The sequence below is a fragment of the Macaca fascicularis genome, chromosome 18, assembly GCF_037993035.2.
Source record: "Macaca fascicularis isolate 582-1 chromosome 18, T2T-MFA8v1.1".
NCBI lineage: Eukaryota > Metazoa > Chordata > Mammalia > Primates > Cercopithecidae > Macaca > Macaca fascicularis.
This window is the reverse complement of record NC_088392.1, coordinates 66,525,674-66,539,258: the sequence shown is the minus strand read 5'-3', so window position 1 is coordinate 66,539,258 and position 13,585 is coordinate 66,525,674. Positions and strand designations below refer to the sequence as shown.

The 13,585-nt window shown below is 47.9% G+C and overlaps 1 protein-coding gene across 2 annotated transcripts in view; it reads left to right on the top strand.

Annotated features, from left to right (window-relative positions):
- CABLES1 (Cdk5 and Abl enzyme substrate 1) overlaps positions 1 to 13,585 on the top strand; it is a 127,028-nt gene that overhangs the window by 78,066 nt on the left and 35,377 nt on the right. Inside the window, exon 4 of one of the 2 annotated variants that reach the window (XM_015440110.4) lies at positions 4,399 to 4,476. The exons of the other annotated variant lie outside the window; for it this stretch is intronic. Within the exon in view, the coding sequence (XP_015295596.3) occupies positions 4,399 to 4,476 (78 nt within the window). The remainder of the gene's footprint in view (positions 1 to 4,398; positions 4,477 to 13,585) is intronic. 2 annotated transcript variants of the gene reach the window in all.

Sequence of the window (13,585 nt, the reverse complement as noted above, 5' to 3'; positions counted from 1 at the left end):
GGTGGTTTTCTTTCCTCTGCCTCCTGGAGTTGGTTGCTTGTTTTTATGTTCTCAAGAGAATGTTTCTGTTGTAATGGAACATTTCACCTGGAAGAGATGAGACCTTCTCACAACCAACAGAGACTCCCCAGGGGGCTGGAAATAGAACAGGCCTCTGGTGTTTTGGCAAAGGAGGAAAGACTTGAGGATCCTGGCTGGTGAGAGACATTGCCGTTTCAGCCATCGCCAGTGCTGGGCTGGGGGGTAAAAGGAGATTGGGTGAAAAGTGGCCCGTGGTGCTCTGTCACCTAGGTGGTGTCCTTGTGCCTCTCCTGGCTGTTCTGGACACTCAGCGTCTTGGGAGCTAATTGTGGCTGTGGAAGCTTTGTGGTCTGAAGCTGCAAGATCCCTCATACCAGAAGCGCTTTCCTAAGAGCGTGGCAATGAGGCTGCGTGAAGAAGAAAGCTGGACGGTGCTCCTTCAGTTTCCGAGCACTCATGAGGATCCCTGGCCGTTTCAGGAAGCATTGTGTATCCAAGATGCTTTGTCCATGTGGGCTGTAGCCCCAGGGAATGTTTTCCTTTGCTATTTTTTTCCTCTGGCAGATGTTCATGTGGAAATGTGACCTTTAATTCCTTAAAGATCCATCTCCCTGGAATTAATTCCTCTTTTGAAGTCATAATCTTTCATGTAATATTTTCTGGTCATCTCAACTCCAAGTAAAATGTTGTACGTCACAGGTGGGGCAAATGATTTGGGCTTTTTGCATATGCCATTTGGGCGTCCAAGAAGAGAGCCGCCGAGGTTGGAGGCAAAGACGTGAGGGTGGTCAGTGTCTGACAGCGGAAGTGGACTGTGCTTGTTCATGTCATCTGATGGAACTCTTTCTTGGATAATAGATGTACCTTCCGGGAGGCAAACATCTGATTCTCTTCTTGTGTATCTCCATTACCGTGAACATTTCCCTAATGTTTATAAAGAGAAAAGCTGCAAATTCACATGAACCCCACAGGTTCTAAACGTAACGGTTGATCACAGGGGACCTGTTGTCAGAACCACACTGTTCAAGGTTTCCTAGTGTAAGAAGCCAAGAAGACGGGAGCCATCACTTGCTGCTCCTTGCCCGCTGTGGTTCACACCTGTAGTCCCTCCCAGATGCCAAAACTACTTCAGGAAACACGTATGATGTGTTCTTGGAAGCTCCACTGGCAAACCGGCTACAGAGCCAGAGCCTCTGTGCGGATCTCTGCTGTGAATTCCTCCTCTGGCCCCTGCAGAAACTGAGGGTGCATGAAATGACTGGAGAAGGGAGGGGAAGAGCCCAAAGATGTGACATGCCTTACTCCCTTCCTCCTCCCTCCAGCCGCTTGAGACTGGCCAACCAGGGAAGTAGCAACTCTACTGGAATTGTTGAGAAACAGTCCATATTCATAGTTGCTAAACTTGACCTCTGCAGTAAAATAACATGTTTTTCTGGAATGAGTACCATGTTGTCAGCCTCTCCTACACATAGTGGTGCGGACCACCCAGAGTGAGTGCTCATTTAATAGAACAAGCAGCCCATTTACTGATAGGCATCTTGTGGCTGAAAGATTGGGAAGAAGACTTGGATTGCACTCGCATTTATATTCTTCATTTTCTTGTTCTATTAAAAACGTCCAAACAAGTTTAGTGTGTGGGAAGGAAGGACACCTTAGCATGAGTAGTGACGAAAATGCAGCATCGCTGAGCCGGTGGAGTTTGTTCAACACATTCCTGCCAGTGTGTTGCAGAGGACATCGATGCCCAGTGACACGGGAATGAGTCGCTCCAGGCCTTTGTCCTGGGTAGATGGCAGGGAGTGGCAGTGAGGGTGCGGAGAGCCTCTGCCCTTCCATCTGGGGAGGGGTCCGGGCTGAGCAGGCCTCCCCGGCTCCAGCAGCTCCAAGGTCAGGGATGTGTGATCTGTCACCCTCTTGCCCCTCCCTGCACTGGGCATGGTGACCCACAGGCCAGGCTGGAAAGCCGGCCTGGAACACGTGGATGAAGGCAGACTTATTAGTATCCAATTAGTATCCAAGAACTGCGTGGGTCCCCAGTCACGCCCCCAAGGGGCAGGCTTTTCTAGCAAGGTTTAGGGAAGGGCATCGGTAGTGGTAAAGGACTCAAGTTCCAGTCTCCCCCCGCCCCACCTGCTGGTGCATCTCCTTTGGTACGTCGCTGACTTGACGTGCCGCATCAGTTAAAGCCCTTAGAATTTGGCACATAATCAGTACTTAATAAGTATTGGCTGTTAAGTCTCCGTAGGTGAATTTACAGGGCATTGCAGCGTGAGAAGCTTTGTTGCTGGGCTCCATGCAGGCGAGCCCAAGGAGCGTGGCTGGTGTTCAGGGTGTGCTCATGATTCATGTAACCCCTGGCCCTTTAGGCCTTGACAGTCCACTCTGGACATGACGCTCTGTCCTCGACAGTGACCAGGATCAGGGCCTGGGGTATCTGATGAGCAGCATCTCCCTTCAGCAGCATCTCTGTGAACATCTCATGCTACACCGATGTAGAAAGGCCCCGTGCATGGGGTGTTCCAGCTGTCCTGGCAGCACAGCTTTCAGGTCTGAGCAGGCCTGGGTATTTAGCACAGAGGGCTGAAGAGGTTCTGAGTCCATGGACTAGGCTGGAAAACCTGAATCCTAACCCAGGCAGCCCATCTGCAGTAAAGATGGTTTTATTGAGTGTGTACTATTTGCCAGTTGCTGTTCTGAGGGTTCTCCAAGTATGGCCTCGTGTACTCTTACAGCTTTCCAATAAGATAGTTACTAATTGTATCGCATTTCTTAGAAGGGCAGAGTGAGGCTCAGAAGCGTTAGCAAGCTGACCGAGGTCAAACAAAAGTGATGCTGGTGTTCGAAGCTGAGTGTGTTACTTTGGTCCCATCCCATTAACCTGTGGATATGAACTGCTGTGGAACTGACACCAAAAGTGTCAAAAGCCAAAAGTGGCTTTTGGTTGCATAGGACGCCTGCAGCCCTGCCCTCCCATGACGGATACTCAAGTGTTGCTGCTCTGAGGCCCACGCTGCATTTCAGTGCCATCTAATATACGTACATAGACGGAGGGGCCACCACGCACTAAACCCCTGCCTGGACTCACCCTCTAGTAAAGGAGGGAGGAAAATGATTAGCAGTGTGGATCACATCCGTGCCCTCCTGGACGTGTGAATGGGGAATTGGAGACAGTTACCAAAAAGGGAACAAGTAACTCCATGAAGAGGGGCAGGAAACACTGCATGGAGGGGGTACTTCTGAGCTAGGTTTGGAAGAATGAATAGGAGTTCCCTGGGTGTTCCAAGGTGGGGCATATAGGCAGAAGAAATAGTATGCAAAGAACACAAGTATAAAACAGCAAGACTTTTTGTTCAGGTGGGGGTGCTGTCAGTGCCTCAGCATCGGTAGGATGGTAAAATCGGGGAAATTCTGTGGGTGTTGAAACTGGAGAGACAGAAACCAGGAGACACAGGGCCTGCTTTGCCATGCCAGGGAACCGGACTCCATCCCAGGACAATTTGATTTCTTAGTTTTACAACAGAGTTGAAATCCCCGAACCCTGATGCATGTAGTAGCACCATTTTCCCTGGTCTTATTATGGTTGTCGAAAGAAAGGATGACAAAAGGAAATAAGTTTCCTTATATGATGTGTATTGACTTGGTGCTACAAAGAATGTTGTTTGTAAATCTCTTCCTCTCATTTCTCCAGTTTTTCGTCAGCAATTCCCTTTGGCAAAAGTTATTCTCAGATGCCAGGATAAGTGCTTTGAGGGTTTTTGTTTTTGTTTTAATGTTTTTTTAAAGTGGCTTTTGATTGCATAAGACCATCATGTCGAACTGTTTCCAGTAGTATCTTTATAGCAGGAATGGAGGCTAAGACTGATTATGTAATTGTTCCCTTAATCTATTCTCAGAACCTAACATGTTGCCAGCAGATGAAAAATCGAATGGTCATAATGGCCTCTGAGTGTCTTTCCTGCTCATAGTTTCTGGCGCTATTGCTCTTGCATTGTTTACTGCAAAATAGAAATCAGTGGTTTAAATGTGGCATGACTGCTCACCCAGCCCTGGCCACCCTGGACTCAGCTCTGTCTGCTCCCTCTTGCATGTGCAGCCCACAGCAAGCAGGTCTTGCAGGAGAAGGGGTGCAGGTGTACTCATTAGTGACCCTTGCTGTTGTCTCACATGTTAATATTGGGATGAGGAGAGGCAGCCACTTCTGCCCCGCTGGGGTTGCATTTTGCAAGGAGAGCAGAATACCATCTGCCAGAGGAGGTGGTGGGAGCGTGCAGATACTGCTATGAATGCCATGAATGCTTAATTGCTATAGATTTTGTTTTTTAGCTCGAGTCTTTGCATTTAGTGTGTTTGTTGTTTGTTCTTTTTTTTACTTTTTAGAATAGTCCTTATCAGCGGCAGAAGATCCTTCTGTAGTATATTTTCAGTGCTGCCATATCGCGACAGTACCCAAGTCGGGTATGTATATGCATGCATGCTTTGTAGTCCTCTGGGTGAAAAGTTCTCACACCAATGTACATAATGTGGTCATCCTTTCCATTTTCAAGAAGTTGCCTTGCTTGGACACTGCAAATTCAGTATTTGTACATTGGAATGATAAAAAGATGTTCCACTTTCTTTTCAGCCAGAAAGCTTCCTCATTTTGTGTGTGTGTGTGTGTGTGTGTGTCCCCATCCTGTCGCCTGTTCTTTCTCAATCTACATTTTGTTACCTTATCCAATACTGTAAAGCAAGAACATCACGGGGCCCACCATATTCCACAGGGCCATGCCAACCTTTGGAGAAAAGGTAGGTCAAGGAAGGAATTGGAACAAACCCTGTGCCCATCCCACCCTCTTGCATCTTGGGTTTGGGGTTGGAAACTGACCAGCAAGCTGGAGCTGCCACCACAGAGAAACATCAAAGCAAAAAGGTCCCAGGACCAGAGATTAGGTAACTAGCTACAGGCCAGAGGAATGCTTCCCTCTCTAGATCAACAAGCCCCTCCTTTTACTCTGAAAAAAAGTAAGTACCTGAGGGTCTGTCCTTGCAAAGCCTCTGCTCTTCATCGCCATCCCTGAACCCCATATTCCTTCCTCCTCTGCATCTAGACCTCATGCTCCCTTCGCCTTTCCATGCATCCGGTGTCTGTCATCAGGCTGCCGCCAGTACCGAAGGCAGGACAGTTCACTGTGTAAGATGTCAAGCATCATGGGATGTTGGCTGTGGCATCTGGTCATTGTGCCAGCCACACCACAGACATGTGACCACTGTTCGAAAGGAGGGCCGTATGGCCACTGGTGCTGATTCGCCGTGTGTTCATCTTCCACCGTCTCCATGAGCTCCACCCCAGGCCTTCCTGCTCATCATGACCTCCTCTTTCTCCTGTAGATCTGCTAGACTTAGCCTGTTCGATTCACCGTGGTCCTTATCTGCACTCTTCATTGTCAGCTCCATGGGACAGAAAACAGCACATCTTTATTCGTGGAATCCTGACTCAGTCATTGATGAGATGTGTGCCTTAAGGAGCAATAATCATGGCACTGTTTGTTAAGCACACACTTTGAGCTGGTCTTTTTCATTATTTATATCCTTGCAGCCAAACCTTGCAAAGTAGGTGTTCTAGAAAAAGTAGCAGCAAATCCTGCAGCTCGGAGGTTTAAGGACCATCTATCTAGTGGCCAGTGGGCTGCCCAGAGAGATGTAGTGGGGCAGCTCTCTTCGCCTGACCTACCTGCTGTGGCCCCGGGTCTGGCTACATTGCAAGAGCAGGCTCATTCCTTGACAGAATTAGCTCATACCAGCTCACAGACCTGGTGTGACCCCAGAGGCCAGTTCATTCATCTTATTACAAGTAGTAGCCCGAGGGCCCAGAATGTTTGAGCGTGACCAGCCTGGGCACACACCTCCAGGTATCTGTGTTATTAGTAGCAGGCTCTTTGCCAGCAGGTCCTCTCCTGGCCAGAGCTTGGATAGTACTGTGACATCAGCCTCATTTATCTGGATTTTCCTGGCTGACCTCTCTGATTGACACATTCTTTCCTTAGCTCCGTCTCGTTCATTCATTTATTGAGTGCTTGTCATGTGACCAGGTGCCCAGGACAAAGGTAGAGAAGGATGGATTGGGTTCCTGCGCCCCTGAACTTACAGCTTAGCAGGGGAGACACATTAAAATTACACACACGATTAACTACAGCTTTTAATACATGCCGGTGATACCCAGTCAAGCAATCCTTGAATCTTCCTGGCTGGAGACTCATTCTGTTTCTTTAATTTGGCTTCTCTACACTTGTCTTTGAAGTGTCCATATGAGTTTTATTCTCCAAGGTCCGGGGTAAGGTACCCCTCACTGTGGTACCCAAGTGTTCGTCCCCATTTTGTAGATGACATGACTGATCGATGCTTAAGAGTTGAAGTCTCGACTTTGGGCCAGAATGGGGATGTCATCCCCAGTGTGTTCAGCTGTAAGTTTTTCCATGACCCACACTGACAGTAAGTTCTGTGTGTGCAGAAACCTTGCTGCGAAATGGAGTTTTTCTGGTATCCGCCTCCCAGAGGTGAACTGCGGCTCCCAGGAGGGAGTGAATGAAGGTCGCCAGCCTGGCGCCTGGCGTGCAGAGAAGTGCTAGGGCCCACTCAGCAAGGACCCCATATTTCTGACAGTGAAAGATAATCATTGTGAAGAACTTTGGCGATCTGGAATTTTTATTACTTACCAGCTTCTGTGAGCTTCCATTGGCTCCTCTGTGGAGTGGGGAAGTTACTGCCTCCCGTCGTTAATGTGAAGATTATGGCGTTTCTGCAAAGCCAGTAGGAAGCCGTTTTAACTTCAAGTACCCAGGAAGAGCGCCCTTAGACCATCTCCACTGGACATCCTTGTGGATATGTGTGGCCCTCCATTCTTTTCAGCATCTCAGGGAAATGCTAGGTGGCGGCCAGTTGGTGCTAGGAAAGAGTGTCTGTTCATGCCTGGGTCGTCTCCTTGCTGCTTGGGAAGGCCTCCTGTGGTACAGAAAGGGCCACTGCATGGCATATTCAGCAGAGCTGGCTGCTCTGTTGGCCCTGGACAGAGAAGCAAAATGAGTGTGTGGGATCCCACCTTTTACATCCCAGGTGTGAACAGATTCAAATCCACTATTCCTCCAAATTTTATAAATGAGGAAAGCAAGGTGCGGAAGAGGGATTTTTTTGTTTTGTTTTTGTTTGTTTTTGAGACAGGAGTTTGCTTTGTTGCCCAGGCTGGAATGCAGTGGCACAAACATGGCTCACTGCAGCCTGGAACTCCTACGGTCTAGCCATCCACCCGCCTCAGTCTCCCAAGTAGCTAGGACTACAGTTGCGTACCACCACACCCAGCTAATTTTTAAAATTTTTAGTAGAGATGAGATCTTGCAATGTTTCCCAGACTGGTCTCAAACTCCTGGACTCGAGTGATCCTCCTGCCTCAGCCTCCCAAAGTGTTGGGATTACAGGGGTAAGCCACTGTACCCAGCTAGAAGAGGATTTTTTTCTATGACAAAAATATCATCAGGTCCTTTGTCAGACCTAACAGAAAAGAACATGTCCGTCCCTGCGGCACAGTCTACTTCTGTGCTCACACGAGAAACTCTGAGCACAATTCCAAATATTGTGATGTAGCAGCAGGATTAAGAAGCAGAGTGCTTTTCAAACTTTTTAATGAGCAGACATTGTGTGTATAAATAACCCACTTACCATAATTATGATTTTTAAATTTTTTTTTTTTTTTTACTAATTATTGGGAAAACAACTATGCTGAAATGAAAATGTACTAGTAAATATATACTAGTAAGTTTACTAGTAAATATACCAATAAATATATACACATACATATTTTTAAACAACTCCAGTTCATGTACGTATTAACTAATGCCTTTCCAAGGTGGAAAATTCCTTTACTTTTACACTGAAGCTCTTTTTGTGACTGGGACGTAAGTCATAGAATTTCAGGGGTGGAAAGGCCTTCCTGCTTCACAGCTGAGGCACAGCGGGGCGAAGCTCGCCCACAGCTCCCCACCTGGCAGAGTCAGCAACCCTGGAACTCGGGACCCGGGCTGCCCCAGCCTATAGGGCTGTGCTTTCTGGCCTCCACGTTTCCACTGTGCTCATGTACATGGTCCCAGCCACATGGACCTGATTATTCCAAACAGGCACTAACCACCCCCGCCCCCGGCCCCCGACCAATGAAGGGGCTAATGTACAGCTCCAACTTCATCACAAGAAAGTTCTCAAAGCAGGAAGCTCATAGTTCATCTGCTGGGTACTGGAGCCTCCTTCCCATGGAAAGCATCTGTCAGGGCGGCCTGATCTTTCTGGGTTTGTTTTCTGGCCACTTGTGCTGCACTCAAGCTTCCCAGCCCTGGCTCCCACCGTGGCCTCCACATTTTGTTCTTAGTTTTAACTTGAACACTGATTTTGGATCCTGACATCAGTTGATCAAAGCAGACAGACCAACCTTCGGAAGGCTTTATATAGTACTATCTATTCATTCGATCTTTTGCGTATTAGGTCACTTGTTCTGCTCCCAGTGAATTAAGGCCCTGATGGAGGCTAGGGAAGGGGTGGGTGGGAATGAGTTACCAATCCAAGGCAATGGAGGGTGGGCAGGCAGGCACTGGAGAACATTTGAACTGCCCACAAATCCTGACCAACACCTACATTTATAGTAAAGGTCCGGTCTTAAGTAAAAGCAAGGTGTTTGCTTTGTAAAGTTTCTTTATCCCCACCACCCCCCAAGTGCCTTGCCATGCCAGCATGCCACCTATGTGGAGGTTTACGGGCTACCATTGTACGTCAGAATTCACTCACCTGCAGCCTGGTGAGCACCTACTGTGTGCTGGGCACTGCCACCCTGCTTTGGATACACTGGTGCAGGAAAATGTTTGTGTGTGTGCAGCCTACTCTCCGTGCCCTCTCTCTGGTCCTCTGTCTCAGTGGGAGATGGGAATAAGCTAGTAAACCAATCATCAAACCAAATAGCAAAAACATTGAGTCCTAAGCAGTGTCTGATTAGAGCAGAGGAAGGAGTTGGGTGAGTTCAGATTGCAGGATCCAATGTAGTGCCCAGCGAAGGCGGTTCTCCAATTAGACTTGGAAGTGTGAGACCGTAGAGATATGAGAAAGGATATTGCATCCTCAGTGTTGACTCTGAGGATGCCAGCGGATGATCCAACTCCTCGTGAACTCTCAGGCAGGGCCTGCGTGTTGAGAGATTTAGTGATGCCCTATTCAAGCTGGAGTCCCATTTCCCAGCCACACTCAGCGTCCTCACCCCGGTAGTGAGGGGCAGGGGAGAGGGCCGGGGACAGGAGTGAGCTCTGATATATGGGCCCATCACTCAACCCTCCTGAGTCTCAGACCCCTCATCTATAAAACGGGGATGTTTAACCAGACACTACAAGGACCCTGCGAGCGCAGAAGGTCATTCTCATTCTTGTCAGTGCTGCTGATGCAGAAGCAGTAAGCTGTGTTGAACAGCGAATTTATGAATGAAACACACTCCCCATCTGTCAACAATCAGCAACTTCTCAAGCTCCTACCTGAATATTAATCTTCACTGAGTTTCTTAAAATTAAGATTTTTTTTATTGCACAACGTGCAGGTTTGTTACATATGTATACATGTGCCATGTTGGTGTGCTGCACACATTAACTCGTCATTTACATTAGGCATATCTCCTAATACTATCCCTCCCCCACCCCCCACCATAGGACCCGGTGTGTGATGATCCCCTTCCTGTGTCCAAGTGATCTCATTGTTCAATTCCCACCTATGAGTGAGAACATGCGATATTTGGTTTTCTGTTCTTGTGATAGTTTGCTGAGAATGATGGTTTTCAGCTGCATCCATGTCCCTACAAAGGACACGAACTCATCCTTTTTTATGGCTGCATAGTATTCCATGGTGTATATGTGCCACATTTTCTTAATCCAGTCTGTCACTGATGGACATTTGGGTTGATTCCAAGTCTTTGCTATTGTGAATAGTGCCACAGTAAACATACGTGTGCATGTGTCTTTATAGCAGCATGATTTATAATCCTTTGGGTATATACCCAATAATGGGATGGCTGGGTCAAATGGAATTTCTAGTTGTAGATCCTTGAGGAATCGCCACACTGTCTTCCACAATGGTTGAACTAGTTTACAATCCCACCAACAGTGTAAAAGTGTTCCTATTTCTCCACATTCTCTCCAGCACCTGTTGTTTCCTGATTTTTTAATGCTCGCCATTCTAACTGGTGTGAGATGGTATCTCATTGTGGTTTTGATTTGCATTTCTCTGATGGCGAGTGATGATGAGCATTTTTTCGTGTGTCTGTTGGCTGTATGAAATGTCTTCTTTTGAGAAGTGTCTGTTCATATCCTTTGCCCACTTTTTGATGGTGGTGTTTGTTTTTTTCTTGTAAATTTGTTTGAGTTCTTTGTAGGTTCTGGATATTAGCCCTTTGTCAGACGAGAAGATTGCAAAAATTTTCTCCCATTCTGTGGGGAAAGGATTCCCTATTTAATAAATGGTGCTGGGAAAATTGGCTAGCCATAAGTAGAAAGCTGAAATTGGATCTTTTCCTTACTCCTTATATGAAAATTAATTCAAGATGGATTAGAGACTTAAATGTTAGACCTAAAACCGTAAAAACCTTAGAAGAAAACCTAGGTAATACCCTTCAGGACATAGGCATGGGCAAGGACTTCATGTCTAAAACACCAAAAGCAACAGCAACAAAAGCCAAAATTGACAAATGGGATCTAATTAAACTAAAGAGCTTCTGCACAGCAAAAGAAACTACCATCAGAGTGAAAACTGAGATTTTTAAAAATGTGCAGATCTGGTGGCTTCTTGCCACTATACATGTATTGGGCACATTTTTTCTTGGTGTGGGCCATGAGGCTAGGGACTTAATTAGCCTAGGCTTGGGAACACTGGAAAATGTGCAGGGTCATTTTACATGCCACCAGGTTTACGCCCAGCTGGTAACGGATCAGCCCCACAGTGGTCTCTAGAGCTGCTGCTTGAAGCAGACTGCCGGAGCATCTAACAGCCACCGCAGTCTCCAGCATGCTCTTCCCTTCCGTGATGGATGGTGTGGATATTTGAGAGAAGAGTACATTTCTCTAGGATTAACGAAGGGTGCAGTCAAGCATGTGTGTGAACATGATAAACAGAGGTAATAATAGGAGCTGAGACCTGAATAGTGCTTACAGTGTATGGCATCCCAGGCACTGGCCCACGTGCTTGATATACGCTCACTCATTTCATCTGCCCAACAGCCTCACAAGGTAGGTGCCAGTATTACCATTTTACTTGAGGCTAGTGGCCGAGAAAGGCTTGGCAATTGCCCAGGTGGTAGTAGGTGCGGGCAGGCAGTGTGGCCGCAGATCTGCCCTGTTGTGTTTGCTGCTGTGGAGGCGGTGCAGCCCGGGAAGCTGGAACGCATACTTGGGAACCAAGTGTGTTTCCCTTCATGATCACGCCTTTGGGGCTGGGCGTGCTGGCTCGGGACCAGTACAGGCAGGCAGCACTGGCTGACTGGTGTGCATTTTGGTGAAGATGGAGCTTGGAGGTCACGGCTCATAGGTGTGCCACACACGGGCTGCCCTCTGGGGACCCCAGCTGCTGAGCTGATGGGTTGTAACTTTCGGAAGGCTTTGGAGCTTGCTGGTTCACCTGCAGACTTGCATGCTCCCTCAGACATCTCTGGGTGGAGTCTTAAGTGAAAAATAATCTATGTAATTTCCCCATCTGGGTAATTGTCATCTTCAGAATAGGAAGGTGTGTGGAGAGTGTGGAGCTGGTGAAATTCTCCTGGTGTCTGTATGGTGTTGATGCACTGGCTGCAGAGGTTGGGTGTTCCTGGCTCATGACCCTGAAGTGCTGCCAGCTCGAGTCTCCCCAACACCTTTTCCCCAATACACCAAAGTTGCCCCCTGAGCACCTCCAGGAGGCAATTTAGGGAGCAGTAGGGTCTTTTTCATGCCCTGATAGCATGCATGAAGAACGCTTCTCTTCGAGAAAGGGTGCAGCATAGTTGTATTAGAGGATTCCTAGCCACAGTACCAGGCATGTCTTCACTTCACAAAAGGATGTGTGGCAGGGCCGCAGAGCTTTCTTTACTGCTCATAAAATATTGTTTGATTTACAGAGTTTGCTTGCATACGATAGGAAATCGTCTGCTGGATAGAATGAGATGCTTCTGTTAACTGTCCGTCTTCATGTTCTTTTACTTTAGGAATTCAAAGTCTTGCCTGCAGCGTGAACCCCTAGTGGCTCGGAGAGACACAGAAGGGTGGAATGGAGGGTAGTTACGCTCGGTGTCCTGAGTTGCAGTCATCAGAGTCCCCTCTGATGGTTGGGGTGGGCCGTGGATTTCAGGTACCTTACAGGATTTCTAGGACAGACAGAAGCCAGCACAGACACCCCAGACCAACACAGTGAGGGCAACACAGCCAGGACCCACTTACAGCCCTACCCTGGAGCTCTTCCCATGGAAATGCTGTTGACGCTGCCATCTGGGGCCCCCACCTTAGGCTTGCCAGAAGTTCTGATCTCCCCATGTGTTACTTCCACCTCCAGGTTTCCCATGAGTGCTTCCACTTAGCGGAACCTAGGCCGCCTTGGGAGCCTGGGAAATGTAGTTTTTAACAGCGACCTGAGGATCATGAGCTAGTCTGTGGTCTCTGCCACAGTGGTTCACCAAAAGATCTGCCTGTCCCCAAACTGCACCTGGGGAGACTGAAGAACCCCAGATCAAGGAGAACTCAAGCCCCTGATCCAAACCTGGCCCAGGAGGGAGCCCTCAGGGAACCAAGGGTCCCTAAGAAGCTTAGAAGGTCCCTTCCTTCCCCATTAAGGGAAGCTCCCGTTAAGGACAAGACAGTGTCTAATGAGACTGCATAAATATCCAAATGGATTTCCAAAGCCCAGGAGCTCGGGATTCATCCAGGCCTAACTTAAAACCTCCTTTGTGGTCCCCCAGACTTAACAGAAACAGGGCCTTTGAGGCTCTGGCCTCAGCACTCCTCTCCAGCCCTCTCTCAGCACAGCCCCTCTCAGCCCTAGCAAGCTACCTTAATGCATCAGGCTCTCCTCACCTTTGGGGATACTCAGCCCTCCCTCCAGGCAGCTTTCTCAGTGCCCCCCAGCACCTGTCCCCCCACCCCCAGCTCCACTAAGAGCCCCTTCCTGTCTCAGGGCTTATAATATACATTTTAACTTACTTTTCACTAGTGGGTGTGGATTGCATCTTAATCCTCAAGGTATCTGCAGCACAGTGCACAGAAAGTAGTGGTCACTCTGGTTCTGTGTGTTGGGTGAGTAGAAGCAAGGTTTCTGAGGCTTTTGAGAATTGCTCTGTTTATGAATATGTTGCTCGTGCACTTGCGCACTCTATCTCTCTATGTCTGTCTGTCTGTCTGTCTGTCTGTCTGTCTGTCTGTCTGTCTGTCTGTCTATCTATCTATCTATCTATCTATCTATCTATCTATCTATCTATCTATCTATCTATCTTATCTGTTTGCTCCAACAAAGGACGGCCAGACTACTTCAGCAGAAGCAAGTGCCATCTCTCAGG